Raw genomic sequence first — 18,309 nt, forward strand, 5'->3', positions numbered from 1 at the left:
ACAATATAATATTGTAGTTTGGTGAAATCATGACTACTCTATAACATTATGTCATGACTCACCATAGGCCCTATTCTAATGAGTAATCGTATACACTAGCGTACTGACCATGAGAACCTCATTGTGATGGCTAAGATCAACCATTCCTAAAATTAAGAGGTAGTACACTATAGCCTCAAACGGATTGGCTATGTCCACGAACAGACTGTAAACAAATCATTTACTTGCAAGGATATTATTATTTGGATTTTTCATGCAACTCTTAAGACACCTAAGTCATGTACAATGCAAAAAAATGTTCAGCCAAAATGCTCATAAGACACAATATATGAAAAAAGAATAGATAAAAATGAAATTGGAATATCACTAAAAGAATAATAAATTTCAAATTATCAAATTATGTTATACTTTTAAGGACTTTATCCTAACATCAAATAACATAAAAAGAAAAAAAATTAAATAAATAATAATTCCAAATATCTCTCAAATTCCTAAAATTCTTTTAATTTCACTTTAAGTCAGGTTAATATTTTCAACACAGGGAGAAATCCTATGCTGTCCAACAAACTTGCTCACATAGATCTAACTAAATCTACAGAATTTCAATGCAGCTGATGGAAACAAGAGAGTTTAACCTCACCGTATTTTTTGATGGAAAAACTTTGCATAGTAAGGCATCATTCGTTCACTCTAAGATCATTGGTGCTGCTTCTGCATAAGGTGATGATCTCATAAGGATCTATAGTTTCATCAAATAGAGTAAATTGTAGGACCAAAAATACCATCGATGGTCCTGCGACAAGACCTGTCGTGTCCTCTTGAATGCACGTGAATTATAGTCTAAATGTATAAATTAATATTCATTTTTTCCCCTCAATTTCAGAAACAATAATAGAGAGGAATAGACCTAAGGAAGAGGACCACTGGTCATGTCCTGCGAATCGAATCACAGATACAACAAAAGGAAAAGATAAAAAAATAAAAGCTAAGCCAAACCAGTTGTTTATAGACCTTTCCAGCAAAACAACAATGTTTCATGAACCAATGGACTCGTTACAGCCTTGTCCAACCTCATCCACAAATCCCTTGAGATTCATGTCCGATGATCCACCATCCTTCACAGCTTCCCTGGCCAAATTCTTCCATTTCTCAGCATTCCTTCTCATTTCTTCCCCCTTTACTCCACCTCTCATAGCAATTTCCAAGCAGCGTTTGATCTGATCACTTTCGACTATTCCTTCTTCATTCACTGTCACCCTAATTCCTATCTTCCATATGTCTTCGATCAGCTTTGCGTTGGTCCCTTGATCTGCCCATTGGGGAAATGCTACTACTGGAACCCCAGAAACCAAGCTCTCTAAGGTTGAATTCCACCCGCAGTGTGATACAAAGCAACCCAACGATGGATGTGTCAAAACCTCTATCTGAGAACACCATGGTACTATCATCCCTTTCTTCTCCAGTTCTTCTCTGCAACTCAGCTTGTCTTCTTCTTTCACTTCTTCTCCATTTTCTGGTGCTCTTATGACCCACAAGAAAGGCTGGCCACAATCTAGCAAACCTCGTGCAATCTCCTCCTTTTGCGTCTTTGATAAAACTGATATACTCCCAAATGATACGTATACAACTGATGATTTGGGCTTGGAGTTCAACCATTCCATATAGTCGTCTGAACCTTGGAACAAGTCACCTCCAAAAGAAGTATCAGATGGATCTTTTGAATCCAAATATGCAGATGGAACTAAGGGACCAATTCCAATCAAGTGAAGTTTATCCACAGCTTTCAAGGCCTCGGTCTCTAATGCATCAAAGGAGTTCACCAGTACTTTTGGGTTTGTTTCTTGGTTGAGTGCCTCCAGCTGCTCTTGAAGCATCGGAAGAAAAAACGTATACGCATTTGAATTCACCAAAAAAGAGGGAAGGTCACGACTAGAGAGAAGCGGCAGTGCTGGTAACTCAATGGAGCATGTAGGCTCATTGCTAATGTTTCTAAACACATCACCATAACCATTGAAGTAATAGTAATAAATATCTAAAACAGTGGCGGGCTCATTCCAAAGAAGGGCATATGGAACCACTAGGCCACGTGCCACCTCAGCCGCCCAAGGAACCAGTAGGGTGTGAACTATACAAGTAAAAGGGCGGCCTTCATCCGAGTTCCGGACAACAATCTCTCTGAGAGTCTCCGATCCTCGACGCCTGATCTCGGACATGTATTGTTGTATATCATCACTGGATTTAAACCCATCATCATAGCCATCAGAGAAGGGGACAAACTGTAAGCCTTCAAGGTTTGGCCTTTTAGCCATGCGCCGGTGGGCCGATACGCTGGTGGCGAAGGAGACTTGTGCTCCCGTGCGTATCATTCGTTTTGCGAATTGAAGAGCTGGGTTGATGTGGCCTTGCGCTGGAAAGGTTACAAGGAGGAAATGCGGAGACCCCATGGCTGTAAAGTTTGTGTGGCTGTTAATCTAAAAGAGAATGGAGTTTGTGTTAAGGAGTGAAGGCGGTGTTTTGGAATTGCAATGCAGGGTTAAAGGCCATAAATAAGGATATGGGATTTGCAACAATGACGTTTGTGGTGAGGAAATCTTATGGAGTTTGTCTCTATGTTCATCAATTTGTGATGGAGATGATGTCTAACATGACATTCAAGCTTTGCTAGCATATTATTAATGATCACAGCCCACTGATGCATACATTTAGCCTATCCCCTTCCTTCACCCATGCTAAAAATTTAGTGGTTTTTGTTAAATTATTTTGATTTATGTGGCCCATATTCTTCCTAAGATCACTTGCATTGAATGATACTTCCTCTTAAAATCCATGTCACCCTGCATGGGGATTGATTTTATTTATGAATTTTCCTACTAACCGCATCCTAGGTGTCCGCTCTTTGCGGTTGTCTTTTTATCCTTGGAGCTTTCCACAATGGTATTTTCATCGAAAACATTTTTACAAAGATATAAAGTTGAAAGGTACTTTTAAGGTGTTCTTAACAATTTATACCATATAACCCAAAAATTATTGACATCAAATTATTCAAGCATTGATTTCAGATGGGATACTTAAATATATGCACCGAGCTAGAAATTTTGGTTTGGAGAAAAATATGATATCGTATTTATCATCTAGAAAAAGATATTGGTTAAAAAATAAATAAATAGATTTTACAATTATATATATTCGAAATTTGATTAAAAAATTTTCATTTTTTTTTCACAAAAAATCTTTTAAAAACTTTTTCAATAAATTATTTTTTATTTTAGTAAAATTTGAGATTATTGTTTTTAAATAAGTAAAAAGTCAATTGAAAGTGATAAAATCTTTTATTTAGAAACTATCTATTATATAACAATATTACTAACATATAAATCTCTTGATATTTATATCTATTTAAATAAAGTATAAGTAGTTATTTAGAATTTAATATTTATCATGATTTACAGTTCAAAGTATTTTATTAGTTACATTATTTTCGAGGGTTAAGACTAAATATATTATTATTATTATTATTATTATTATTATTATTATTATTCAACAACAATGTCATCATCATCACCATTGTTATTATTTTTGTTGTTGTAATTCAACAAACATAATTAATTGAATTATATAAGTGAGGTGAAAATGATAATAACATTGTTAATAAAAGATTTAGTTTAGAAAAATGGATTCTTGGGAGAAAATTTTAGTTTGGATCATTATTTTATTTTATAATAACAAAAATTTAGGACTTACTAATTTCAAATAATTAGTCAATAATAATATTTATTATTTTTTGAAAGTTCATTTATTTAATATAGGCAACACCTAAAGGGAGGTGAATAGGTGTTTGAACCTTATTTAGCCCAAAAATAAATACTTCAATTATTTAACTATCTCTTTTTAGATTAGGGATACCCTAAGTGCAATCAATACACAAGAGATAGTTTTTTATGTGGAAAACCACTCACACAAAATATGTGGATGTAAAAGCCATATGGCCAAAGACCTCAAATAACAAATCCACAATATGAAAGTACAGTATAATATATAGTTTTATCTAGCTGAAGTTATCCATAAGCCTTACTCCCTAGCACCTACATTGTGCTTCACATCTGTGATACAACACCTCGTGTGCTCCTAATGGATCTAACTTTAGCACTTAAGGGATGTAGATCTCTTTCACAGCCCGATAGAAGCTAAAATGAACTTCTCTAAGAGTCTTGGGAATAAAAAAAAGGTAAATTAAGTTATTTATTTATTGATTTATTTTTAAACCTCAAAAGCATCAAACCAAAAACATTTTTAGAGAAGGTATTTATAGGCCTAGGAACCTGGTAGACTGGATCTATATTATTCCTAAAAATAAAACCTTTAAAAATTCAAAAGATGAATCTTCAGAATTTTAGAGAATTTTGCCACGAGCACTCAAGCACCCTTAGAGTGCTTGAGCACTTTCCTCAATGCTTGAGTGGTCATGGAGGTTTTAAAAAACAATTTAAAATTCTTTTAACTCGGTTTTAGAAACCTTGATTCATGCGATAACTAATAACCACTAATTTGCTTTTCCTACACCTTTTTATACTTGTGTCATCTTGATTGATCACGTAGTCTTCAATGAAGAGTAAGGCACAATCTAAAGAGATCCTAATGTAAAAAAGAATGGAACAAAAGCTATCAATTTTAAGCTACATAGCCTAATGTACCAACAATCTCCCCCTTTGGAAATTTTTGTGACAAAAAGCAAATTATATATACCTCCTAATACTTTCAAATGGAGTTTATAAATCTCTTAAAAAACACTCGTCTAAACCAAACATTCCTTAACTAGCATATGATGATCAAACTACATCCAAATGTAAGCAATACCTTAATACCTGTGACCTACTCAAAATAACCAACCAGATACCTCGGTAAAGCAATGTGCAGGAAACAATGTAACTTATAATTCTATCAAATCAGGTAAGAGTAAATCGATGCAAGTCACAACACAAGCCACGATATGAGTCAAGTATGTAGTGGATATCTAACCATCAATCAACCAATCAATCAATCATAACTCTCTCCCTTTTTCTGTAGCAAAAATGACAAAGAGATTGATAAAACATAAACACAAATAAAAAAGAGACGAATGACAAAAACTGATATACATATATAGGCAAAAAGTTATGGATACAAGTGATAAAATAATAAAAAAATGTTCAAACCAAACAAAATATAAACTAAACTAAGTCAAAACGGCTTCAATATACAAAAAGTAATAATAATAATAATAAATCCAACACAAAGTAAAGGAAACTAAAGCTCAAGATTAAATGGAAGCAATGGTGCCTAGTTAAAGGCACGTTAGGAATGCACATAAGACGATACGATTAAGAGCTCCCCTATGACATAGTCCACACTGGTGCCGAAAAGTGTCCATATCATTCATTCAAACCTATAATTAGTGTGTTAAAGGAAACGAAGACTCATTACATACCAACCTTAATAGCAGGGGTCGTAAGGTGAGAAGATGGGCATGATGAGCTTGCTCTCTCTCGAGTGTTATGCCCTTTAGGTATAGGAATAGGGATCTCGTCACTCGACTCGATAAGTGGATCATACTCTATTGCATGGATCTCCTCCTTCTCCTACTCCTTGATCGCTTGATTTTTGTCATTTATTATATCAAAACACAATTTATAATGTAATTTACTATTCTAGAGTAGCTTGTACTTGATCAAAAAAATGGTTTTAGTACAAACTACTGTAGTATAGTGGTTTTTAGGTGCCGTCCACTAGGATGGATTATTCTCAGTAATTAAGGCTTGAATGAGAGGAGAAGAAATAATTGTGATAAAGTGAAATTGATTTGAAAATTTATGGTAAAAAAAATCTATTTAACTATGGTTTCTAATTGAGATAAACAATGAAATGTAAAATAAAAGAAAATTAATACGAAATGAAATTCTCAGAGTTAGGATTTTCTAGAAAACAGTTTCCATGGTGAATAGATGTCGAGATCTAGTTTTCATCAAGTTAGATTGAAAACCTAAATTCTCATCTAAACCAATTTTGGATGTAACTTTAAGTCTAGATCTAATTTGTCTTCAAATTAGATTATTTAATCCAAGAGATCAATTTAAACTATAAATCCAATTCATCTTAAATCATCTTCCAATGATTCACACAATGCAACTATTCAATCTCATCAATTTAATGAATCTACCTAGTTTTCATTGTAGTAGTCATCCAAGACAATTTGAAGAGAAAAATCCCCAAAATTCAATTAATCAACCAATTTGATCAAATTAACTTTGCAATTAAAGCTCATTTCTCTAATTCACCATAGATCTTGCCTCTAGATCCTCATTTCTCCGAGAAAAACAAGATTTAGCCACCCATGCTTGGAGATTTGGTTCCACAAGGTATGTTTGGCTAGTGAGAAAATGAGAGAAAATGAAGGAAAATAGAGAATTCTATTGAGAGAGAAAATCCAAAAAATTCTACAATTAGAAGTGTACCAAAAAGCTTCACATAAGAAAATAAAGTTTCTATTTATAGGCCTAGGTCAAGTGAACACTTGGCATTATCTAAGAGGTCTTTCAGAAGCTTCTTCATCAAGCAATCTGGAGTTTAACAAAAAAATGACCATTTCACACGAGCTCAACCAATTTTGCATGGTTGTGTGAAATCAATAATTCAATAGTAGCAATTATAGCTTTCAGGAACATTTTGCATGATCATGCGAAATCAACTTGCACATTTTCCTTATTCTGTAGCATAATTCCACCTTCTGGTCTATTTTGCATAGTCATGCGAAATTTTCACATGATCAGGCGAAATGGAAATATTTGATTTTTAAGCTTTCTTTTGTCATTTCTTTCTTTTGAATCCACCTCAACTACTTCCAAATTAGCTCTAAATCCTAGTCCAAGTGCATTGATTCTTCCTCATCTTCCACATTATTTACCCTCCTCAATTCCATGTCTCTTTTGTTACGAAATACTTCAAAAATTACCTTGAAATATCTTCAAAACTTCATAAAAATCACTAGTATCTCTTGCAAGGGCAACAATGTATTACTTGGGCATATTAGGCATAATTACTACTCAAAAGGTATGGAATTCATGAAAATTATTATTTAAAATGTGTTGTTTTTGAGTAGTAATCACTCCTCATTGGCCTCTAAAGCAATTTTGCAAAAGACGTGACTCACATTCTTGAACCATGAACTCTTGTTGATGGAAATGCATGGGCTAAGCATACACAAATATTGATTCATCTAAAATTCAATGTTGACGAGAATTTGAGAGGTGATTAGAGTGAAAAGAAAGCTACTATGATAAAATGATGCATGGTACATACGTGGCCATGATATCAAGGATAACCTAGGTGATGTTGATCAATTTCCTAGAGAGCACAATATGAATGAATTGGTCAATTGACTGACAAATTTGCATTCAATGGTATGAAGGAAAAAAAAGAGTAAGAAAAGCATGTGGGGAGGATCCATGTCAACTTAATGAAGTTGATAATAGAGATAAAAAATAGAAGATGACCAGGCTTGCTAAAAAGAGTAAGGGAATGGCCTTCAAGCTCAAAGAAGGTGTGAGGGAATGAACCTTAGTAGAGAAGTGGGGAAGTGTCCCTGAAATTGTTTGCATGATGAGAGCTTGACAAATAGAGCAAGGAGTAATCAAGAGAGTTATGATTGTACATAGTGACCCAAAAAGCAAGCCCGACCATGATAGAATGGAAGTTCAAATAGAAAATCTATAAGAAGTTGGGGGCAAAAAACCCTAGAAAGAAACGTAAGAGGCTCCCAGCCTCTTTCACGAAAAATACTTGGAAGCTTAGTATCACAAAAAGAGCTCAAAGTTAAATCTTTCTTGATCATGACCCTATGATAAGAAAATTGATGGTGGTACCATGCATGAGTCTCCTATAAATAAAAACACTCAATATGAAGATCGATAGAGTCAAAGGGGCCCTGTAAAGGGATCTTTATCACAGGCTTAGGAAATAAAGGTGTATGAGGCAACTCTTTAGGATCTTTGTGACTAACATACTAGTTCTAGAGTAATAAACCACTAGAAATTCTTATAAAAGTAGCCATAACATGCCTACAGAGTCTAAATAGATGAAAATAGGTTCAAGAAAGCCTGAAAAGACAAAAGAACACCAAGGAAGACACTAGAGACAACTTAGGGCAAAGGAAATGAATAAAATAGAAGAATGGGAAGGCTTTTTATAACCCTTATCTATGTAAGAGTTTTAGATGTAGTGCTCAAAGTTGGATTAGTGCTCGACCGCTTCAAGCATTAGAAGAGCGCTATAAGTGACTTGGAGTGCTCAATGGGCACTGAAAGGCCCTAAGAGCGCTTAAGTGCTCTTCTAAAAGTGCTTGAGTGCTTCAAAGAGCACTTGAGTAATTTAAGGAGGGCTTGAGTGCTTGATACCTTTTCATCAAGTGCTAATCATAGATAGAGCTCTCCTTTTAGTGTTTAATCTAAATAATAGGAGTTTATACCTAAAAATACTTGGCAAAATATTAGAGACCAACTAAGACAATCTAGGGCTCTAAGAATTGAAAGAAACTTGAGACGCTAGCAAGAACAAAAAATAAATCAAGTAATTAGCTATACAAGTAACATTGAAGGTTTTAAGAATGAATCAAGATCATCCAAAGATAATCATTAACGACTAAGTTGGCCTAGAAGATGTTGCAATATCAAACCAAGATACTATAACTAAAATAAACCGAAGGCAGTAATTATCAAGGTTAACTTACTATTTAACTTACATATTTCAATTTTAAATTTTGAAGGAGCACTAAACCATGCCAAATTCTAGTATATTCAACATTCACTTAACTTGAGAATAGTTCGTCAAATTTCTGTTCACAACAAGCATTGATTTATAGACAACACAACTTTTTCTCCCCCTCAAATAAATATCATTAATTTTCTTTTATTTGGAGTAGTGGAGGCATTGTACACCATATATATATGGAAATCATACTTTCAACCATGGTTTCCATTTTCCACTTGAGGAGTGTTTCCAAATTGTGCAAGTGGTGGTATTATTTTTTCTTGGAAAGAATACCGATTAATTTTAGCCAAGATGCTAAAGATCACTTTATAAAACAATTTTAAAATTAAGTTAAACATGACATGTGAATTTAATTTGAATAAGCATGGTGTTCATTAATTTCAGGAACTCAAAATCTACTATATCAATTAGACTTAATCATTAACTAGTGAAAATTTCAAGATTTTGTAAAATACAAAGTTTTTTATTTACTTTGTTTTAATGGCCTAAAAAGTGACTAATGAGATTCTAGAGAAAGTTGCAAAATCTTGTAGATCTAGTATATCAAAGACATAGTAGAAACTTGAGGTATTTAAGTAAATACTAAAAAGATAAGTTATCAAGGAAATTATGAAGCCCTAAGGTTGATTAGGGATGAACTTACAATCTTAAAAAAAATCGTTTGCTTTAAAGTAATGATCCTTAGACCTACACCACAAGATCTCAATCAATGAGGCAGATGCTCAGAGATTTCCTTAAGAACTCAAACTTAAGAGATTCTAAAGGTTTTGTGAATATATCAACCAATTGATGTTCAATGGGTGCAAACTTTAAGGAAATTACCTTATCTTCTACAAGGTCCCTAATAAAATGATGGCGAATTTCGATGTGTTTAGTTCATGAATGGAGTTCAAGATTCTTAGAGATGTTTGTAATACTTAAGCTGTCAGACATAATCTTAGGGTGTCTTACTCAATGTCATAGTCACTGAGTATTTGCTTCATCCAAAGAAGTTGGGTACAATAACTTCCTGCGACAATATACTTTACTTCAAAGTGAAAAGCGATATTGAGTTTTGCTTATTATTAAGCCAAGCAACTAGATAGTTGCTAACAAAGAAACAAGCACTTGAAGTACTTCTCCTATCCTCTATGTTTTCAGCTCAATTAGCATCAGAATAACCAATGATAAAAAAGGGGTTAAAATGATACCACAATCCATAATCTAAAGTCCCATTCACATATCTAATTATTCTTTTATTGATTTTAAATGTGACTCTATGGGATTAGACTAGAATTTAGCACACAACCCTCACACTTAATGAAATATCAAAACAACTCACAATAAGGTACAATAGACTTTCTATTATACTCTTATAAAGCTTTTGCTAAACATCTTTACCAAATGTGTCTTTGCAAAGTTTGGTGGTAGTGATCATAAGTGTCGTAAAGTGCTTAGTTGACTCAAGACCAAAATTTTTCACCAACTCCCTTACATATTTGGATTGAGATATAAAAACACAACTCTTTGTCTAATTTGCAAGCCTCGAAAAAAGTTGAGTTCACCTACCATGCTCATTTTAAACTCCTTTTTCACCTCCTTAGCAAAATTAAGGGCATGTTAATTTGAAGTGGCTCCAAAAACAATATCATCAACATATATTTGTGCCACTAGGAGTTTAGAATTAGTCCTATGGATAAATAAGGTTCTATCAACTCCCCCTATTTCAAAATGTTGTTTCAAGAAATAAGTAGTAAGCCTCTTGTACAAAGCTTTAGGAGCTTACTTAGGTCCATAAAGGACTTTCTTTAGTCTACACACATGATTGGAAAATTTAGGGTCCTCAAAGCCCTTGGGTTGCTCTATGTATACCTCGTCACTAAGAATTTTCATTTCAAAAGGCACTTTTTACACCCATTTGGTAGAACTTTATCTTTAATGAGCATGCTATAGCTGAGAGAATTCTAATTGACTCTAATCTAACTACAAGAGCAAAGGTTTTCTTATAATCGATTTCCTCTATGTGGGAGTATCCTTGTGCCACTAGTCTAGCCTTATTCCTTACTATCATCCCATTTTCACCTTCTTTATTCTTGAAGATCCATTTAGTACCTATCATTTGTTTGTCTTTAAGCCTAGTTACTAAATACCACACTTCTTTCCTAACAAACTAGTTTAATTCTTCCTATAGTGGTAGCCCAAGATTCATCTTCAAGAGCTTCTTTCACATCCATAAGCTCTAATTATGAGGTGTACTAGATGAAACCTATCTCATTAACTCTTTATTATTTCCTTGCTACCATGGAATCTTTCATGTTTCCAATGACATTAGAGATTTGGTGATTTTTAGGTACCTTGGATGTATTCTTATTTACTACTTCACTTGTTCCAATATCTTCATACCTTCATGTCAATTTTGGGCTAAATGCCCTTTTCAAGAATGGTCTTAGGAATATCTCTAGTCTCATCCACTATCTCAATAAAGGCTTCAAGGATATCTTTAATGGATTCCCAAGGCACTATATCTAAATTTTTCTTTTCCTGAGTGGATCCTTAATCATTAATAATCACATTATAAGATTTTTGGATTACTTTAGAATCTAGATTATATATTCTGTAGGCTTTTTTCTTGGTAGAATAACCTAGTAAAATATCTAAATAAGATTTAAAGTCACATTTTCCTAAATTTTCCCCATCATTGAGAATATAGCACCTACGACAAATATCCTAAAGTATTTCAAATTAGGCTTTTTTCCTCACCACAATTCATATGCAGTTTTATTTGTCCATGGTGTAAGAAAAATTATATTGGTAGTGCAACAAGCAGTGCTAATGGCTTCGACCCAAAACTAAGGAGGAGTGTCATGAGTCTATAGTATCACACATGCCATTTCTCAAAGAATAAGATTCTTTCTTTCGACCACTCCATTTTTTGGGGAGTTCTAAGGACTGAAAATTCATGTTTTATCCCTTTCCTATCACAAATTCTTTTCTCTTATCACTCCTAATTCTTACAATGGGAAAACATTTTTCTGCCTAAATTTTTGTGCAAAGAATTTTCAAGTGTTCAGTGGTTTCTAATTTTTCTCTCACGAATGAAACAAAAGAATACCTAGAGAAGTTATCAACTATCACAAGAATGTATTTCTTTTCACCTTTGCTTCAATTCGCATAGGACCTGTGAGGTCTGTGTGAAGAAAATGTAGGACCCTAGATGTACTAGTTCCTTCAATCTTTCTGTGAGGCTCTTTTACTTGTTTCCCTTTCATTATACAAGCACCACATATAGTGTTTGGTTGTCCACTTAACTTAGGGATACCTCTAACTAGGTTTTTATTTGCTATGTTTGCAAGATCCTTATAATAAATATGCCCTAACTTACTATTCCATACCTTAGTAACATCAAATTTAGCCTTATTACAGACTAAAGAAGAGTTAGAATTAGAATTAACTGTATAATTGTAATCCATGGTCCTATGCCTAATGAGTGTGAGTACTTCTTTACTAAACACTTCACGAAGAGCTTGGGAAAACCTCACACTTAGTTTACTATCACAAATTTGGTTTATACTAATCAAGTTAACCTTAAGTCCATCAACAAAAAAAAAAAAAAAAAATCATTTAATTCAGGACATCCAAAAATAGATACACTACCCCTACCTCTCACTTGGGTAATACTCCATCACCAAATGTGACATCACCTCCATTGAAATCTTTAAAAGAAGTAAAGAAGGATTTATCCCCTATTATGTTTTTAGAGAAAACAATATCAAAGTACCACTTACTAGGGCCTTTAACCTTAAGTGGAGTGAATACCATATTACACTTGGGCCTATCATTTCTAAACCAAACCTATTTAACCTTAAGAGCTGTACTAGGTGAGCTCCTCTTGATCCTAGGCTAAGGGTTAGACTTTTTCCTTTCTTGATATTTAAAATTATATTTTGAGGACATTTGATTTATTCACTAGCCCATTTAGATGGGACTCATACCTATCAAAAAGTCTACTATAGCAGCTATTTTGAGTGTGTCCCAATTTCTTACAAAAAAAACATTAAGGAGGTGTGCTAGAGGAAGCTATAAGGTTCAGAGTTTCCTCTTAACCCTTCACAATGACTGTTTCTCTAATAGTGGGAGTTTTTGTCTTCTTTATGTAACCAAGACCTCTCTTATTTCCATGGGATTTACATTTATCAATTATTTAATTTAAGATTATTTTCCTAGGATGAAATATTTCATTATTTGAAGAACGTTCTTTTCTTTGGTGTTCAACTTCTTAAGTTAGAGCATTGTTTCTCTAAAGAAGATATTTATGCTTAGTCTCAACAAATCAAATCTTTTCAAGATAGTTAAGTTTTTTCTTTTTTCATTTAACACACCAAGTTCAGAGCTTTGTGATGCATGGGTAGGAATAACTTTGATGCAATTATTCAATAAAAGTCAATACTTTTCACACCAATTTTCAAGTATAAAGGCATTATCATGACAATCACTATTAATATCATGATTAGAACTAATTGAAGTAATGAAAGCAAGGTAATCATGTTAATCGTAGTATCTTTAGAAGTCGAAAAGTCGCTCTCATTTGAGTCCATGTCACTCTAGGATACCTGCATAGACTTTTTAACATCTTTGGGACTAAGATAGTTAGAATACACATGTCATAACCCATCACAGTTAAAGCACTCAATTATTTTACCCTTAGAAAAGCCCTTATCTTTTTCTTTGAAAGAATTTTTAGTTCTTTTCCCTTTCTTTGAGTCTTGTTTTCTAAAGAACCTTCTCTAAAATCTCATGGCATCTTTAATTCATTTAAACATTAAGGTATGCTCTTCCATTCCTGCAAATTCAAAATTTAAGTTTCTTTTTCCTCATTCTTAGAAGCCTTAAAGGCAATTTCCCAAGGCTTTTGAGAATCAAGTAGAGACATCTCATAGGTCTAAAGTAATTCTACAAGGTCATTAACTCTCATAGAATCAATGTCCTTGCTTTCCTCTATGGTCATGACCTTGGGTTTAAATCTCCTAGGGAAAAATTCTAAAATCTTTCTTATGACTTTGGACTCAGGTATCTTTTCCCCTAAGTTAAAGTAAGAGTTGAATATATTACTAAGTTATGAGTAGAATGCAAAGAAGGTCTGATCCTCTTGCATTCTTATGTTTTAAAATTTAGATGTAAGCATCTAGATTTTAGACAAATTCATAGGCAAAGTGCCTTCATAGGTTACTAAGAGAATGTCCTAAGCTTTCTCGAGTTTGACATATGAAATGACAGTGATTTTAAGTTAAATTGATTTTAAATTAAAAATTTTTTATTTGTTGCCTTAAAACTTATTGCTTAGGCTTTCTTTGGTTACATTTTTTGCTTTTTGTTTTGCCTTAAAACAATTAATTTCATTAATTTTAAGTAATAAATTTGGTATATTAAAAGTATCATAGATATATAAAATAACTACAAAGTATTTACCATAAAAAGGTCTTAGATATGGGTAAGTACAACAAAAGAGATTATTAGATGAAACACCCTATAATCTCATTTCTAATAAGTAATCAAACTATAATAATTCATAAAGAGAGAAGGAGTATAACAACTTTGGTATGTTAAAAGTATTATAGATATATAAAATAACTAAAAATTAACTATTTACCATAAAAAGGTTTTACATATGAGTAAGTACAACATAGCTCATTTCTAATAAGTAATCAAACTATAATAATTCATAGAGAGAGCGGAGTAAATTTCTTGTTTCCATTTTTTATTTCAATATTTTAAATTAAAATGCTATGCATCACTTGAATTACAACCAGAGTATACATACTAATATTCATTTTAATAGAGAGGGGATGGACCTAAGGAAGATTGGCATGCGGATAACAACTGGTCACATTCTCTGAATCGAACATCCCAGATAAAACAAAAAGAAAAGATGTAATAATAAAAGGGAAGGGGGACCAATCATCTGTAAGTCTTTCCAGCAAAACAACAAACAAGTTTCATGAACCAATGGACTCGTAGCAGGCATGTCCAACCTCATCCACAAAACCCTTGAGATTCTTGTCAGATGATCCACCATCCTTCACAGCTTCCCTGGCCAAATTCTTCCATTTCTCAGCATTCCTTCTCATTTCTTCCCCCTTCTCTCCACCTCCCATAACAATTTCCAAGCACCGCTTGAACTCATCACTTTCTACTATTCCCTCTTCATTCACTGTCACCCTAATGCCTATTTTCCACATGTCTTCAATCAGCTTTGCGTTGGTCCCTTGATCTGTCCACTGGGGAAATGCTACGACAGGAACCCCGGAAACCAAGCTCTCTAACGTTGAATTCCACCCGCAATGTGATACAAAACACCCCAATGATGGATGTGTCAAAACCTCTATCTGAGAACACCATGATACTATCATCCCTTTCTGCTCCAATTCTTCTCTGCAGCTCAGCTTGTCTTCTTCTTTCACTTCTTCTCCATTTTCTGGTGCTCTTATGACCCACAAGAAAGGATGGCCACAATCTAGCAAAGCCCGTGCGATATCTTCCTTTTGTGTCTTTGACAAAACTGATATACTCCCGAATGATACGTATACCACCGATGATTTGGGCTTGGAGTTCAACCATTCCATATAGTCGTCTGAACCTTGGAAAATGTCACCTCCAAAAGAAGTATCGGATGGATCTTTTCCATCCAAATATGCAGATGGAACCAAGGGACCAATTCCAATCAAGTGAAGTTTATCTACAGCTCTCAGCGGCTCGGGCTCTAGTGCATCAAAGGTGTTCACCAGTACTTTTGGGCTTGTTTCTTGGCTGAGTGCCTCCAGCTGCTCCTGAAATGTTGGAAGAACAAAAGTATATGCATTCGATTTCACCAAAAAAGATGGAAGGTCACGGCTAGAGAGCAGCGGCAGTCCTGGTAACTCAACGGAACAAGAAGGCTCATTGCTAATGTTTCTAAACACATCACCATAACCATTGAAGTAATAGTAATAAATATCTAAAACAGTGGCGGGCTGAATCCAAAGAAGGGCAGATGGAACCCCAAGGCCACGTGCCACCTCAGCCGCCCAAGGAAGCAGCAGGGTGTAAACTATACAAGTAAAAGGCTGGCCTTCATCCGCGTTCCGCACAACAATCTCTCTCAGAGTCTCCGAACCCCGACGCTTGATCTCGGACATGTAGTGTTGAACATCATCAGTAGGTTTAAATCCATCATCATAGCCATCAGAGAAGGGGACAAAGTTTAAGCCTTCAGGGGTCGACCTTTTAGCCATGCGCCGGTGGGCCGATACGCTGGTGGCGAAGGAGACTTGTGCACCGGTCCGTATGATCCGCTTGGCGAATTGAAGAGCTGGGTTAATGTGGCCTTGCGCCGGAAATGTTACAAGGAGGAAGTGTGGAGACCCCATGGGTGTGAGATTTGTGGGGTTTATCACAAGAGAATGAAGTTTGTGTCAGGCAGTGAAGTGAAGAGGTGTCTTGGACTTGCAGGGAGGTAAAGGGAATAAATAAGGATATGGGATTTACAACAATGACGTTTGTGATGACGAATTTGCGGAGGAAGTTTTATTGAGTTTGTCTTTGTGTTCATCAATTTGTGATGGAGATGATGCCTGGCATGTGAGACTCCCACATGACATGACAGCTTTATATAGGACGTTATTCATGGTTATATATATACCATTGATGCATAGATCTAGGTTATCCCCTTCACCCATTCTAAAATTTGTGTGGCATTTTGTTAAATTATTTGAATTTATGTGGCAGATCTTGCTCCAATCTAAGGTCACTTGCATTGAATGATAGTTCCCACGGTGGGGAAGAGGAGACCGTTTCTGTTTATTTTTAGAAATATTTGGTTAAAAATGATGAAATAATTCTCACATCATAAATCTAATCCATCTCATGTTTTACCGGAAAAGTAACCCATTTTTTACATAATTGCCCTTTTTTATTTCAAGTATTTATATATAAGTTTTAAAAGAAATGGTTATTTTTACAAGAATATAATAAAGGTATTTTTATCTAAATGATACCAAAAAATGGTGGAAGGTTAAATTTCAAAAATCGGGTTTTGAGAAGCCCTTTTAATCAAATAACCCTTATTTTTATCTTCTATCATCTTGTTTTTTACTTCTTTCAACCTTCCCAATTATGTTTAAGATATTGATAAGAAACTAACAATCCATCGAAAACTAATAATCCATTTGACAGTTATTTTGAAACACTTTTAACTTAAAATGATATTTAAAAAATTAAATTAAATGTTAGAGAATTTAGAAAACACTTTTAAAAATCTGAAAAATCATTTTATAATTTTATTTTTTTTAGAAAAACACTTAATTGATGATTCTCCTAAAATCACTTTTATTAAAAATATCTCATATAAAAACACTATTAATGTGTTTAATAGTGATTTTAAGAAGTGTTTTTATTTTTTATAATACTTGAAAAAAATTTAAGTGTTAAAAAGGCAAAAAATTCTTCCTAAAATTACCATCAAACGCTCTTTAAAACAAATAAAACTATAAAATCCATTTCACAATGTGCATGACATTATTTCCTCCATTAAAAAGTTGGATTTACGGTATAATATATATCGAATAAGATAAAAGATAAGATGACCATGAGAGAGGATAATTAAGTTAATATATTATTTATGGTGTCTCATCTTCATTCAAATATAAGATAAGACAAGTCACGTAATGTATTACTCACATCTTTTTTATATTCTCTATTCATTAGATATACTAATATTAAGTTGAGGTATTATATCTGCATATAGCATGAATCATAAATTTACACTTATCAAATTTTTTCATTTTCTATCTTCAATTTTTTATATTACTCATATTTCAAAACAAATAATTTTGATTAAAAAAGTTCATTTTTCAATAAAATAAAATAAAAGAGCTAAATTCCTAGACTCCTTTAGATAGTTTGAATGTCAAAGGTTTTCTTTTTCTTTTTCTTTTTCTTAAAAAAAATTACGTTCTTGGGGTTTAAAAATTGGTTTTTTTTTATTAAAATGTTGATGTTGTTATTATTATTATTATTTACTTAAATCTTATAGCATGTTATTTAGACTCTTTCTATTTTTTATTTATCATTTTTTTAACATAATTGTCTTAAAAAAAAATTGTCTTTTTTTATTTTTATTTATTTTTTAACTTTTATCTAGAGGAAAAAGTCCTTTTTTTTTCCTTCTTTCTCTTTTTAACCTTTAAGTTCTTTGTAATACTCAAATCTAATTTCTTATATAAAATAAAATCAAAGTTATTTTAGAAACATTTTATAATTTGAATGAGAAATAAATCTATTATAAAATAGCAAGGTTGTCATCAAGAAAAACCAACACTCTATCCTCAATGCATATAACTGCATTCATAGTTGCTTTCCAGGGTTATGCATAAATTGGCTAACAATACTCAATGCATAATCAAGGTCTGACCTTGTGTGTGCTAAGTACATCAATCTTTCTACAAGTCTTTGAAATCTCCCTTTATCAATCGGTGCTTGATTGGACTCAACACATAA

At 33.4% G+C, this 18,309-nt stretch overlaps 2 protein-coding genes across 2 annotated transcripts; both read right to left on the reverse strand.

Moving 5' to 3' along the window:
• Positions 1–825: 825 nt before the first annotated feature.
• Positions 826–2,523, reverse strand: LOC117914053 (UDP-glycosyltransferase 75C1-like). The gene has a single exon (XM_034829218.1). The coding sequence runs from the start codon at positions 2,442–2,444 to the stop codon at positions 1,035–1,037; it is 1,410 nt and encodes a 469-aa protein (XP_034685109.1). The 5' UTR covers positions 2,445–2,523; the 3' UTR covers positions 826–1,034.
• Positions 2,524–14,509: 11,986 nt separating this feature from the next.
• Positions 14,510–16,261, reverse strand: LOC117913919 (UDP-glycosyltransferase 75C1-like). The gene has a single exon (XM_034829042.1). It carries the CDS (start codon positions 16,179–16,181, stop codon positions 14,772–14,774), a length of 1,410 nt encoding a protein of 469 aa, XP_034684933.1. The 5' UTR covers positions 16,182–16,261; the 3' UTR covers positions 14,510–14,771.
• Positions 16,262–18,309: the final 2,048 nt, after the last annotated feature.

This window comes from Vitis riparia, chromosome 5 (assembly GCF_004353265.1).
Source record: "Vitis riparia cultivar Riparia Gloire de Montpellier isolate 1030 chromosome 5, EGFV_Vit.rip_1.0, whole genome shotgun sequence".
NCBI classification, from domain to species: domain Eukaryota; kingdom Viridiplantae; phylum Streptophyta; class Magnoliopsida; order Vitales; family Vitaceae; genus Vitis; species Vitis riparia.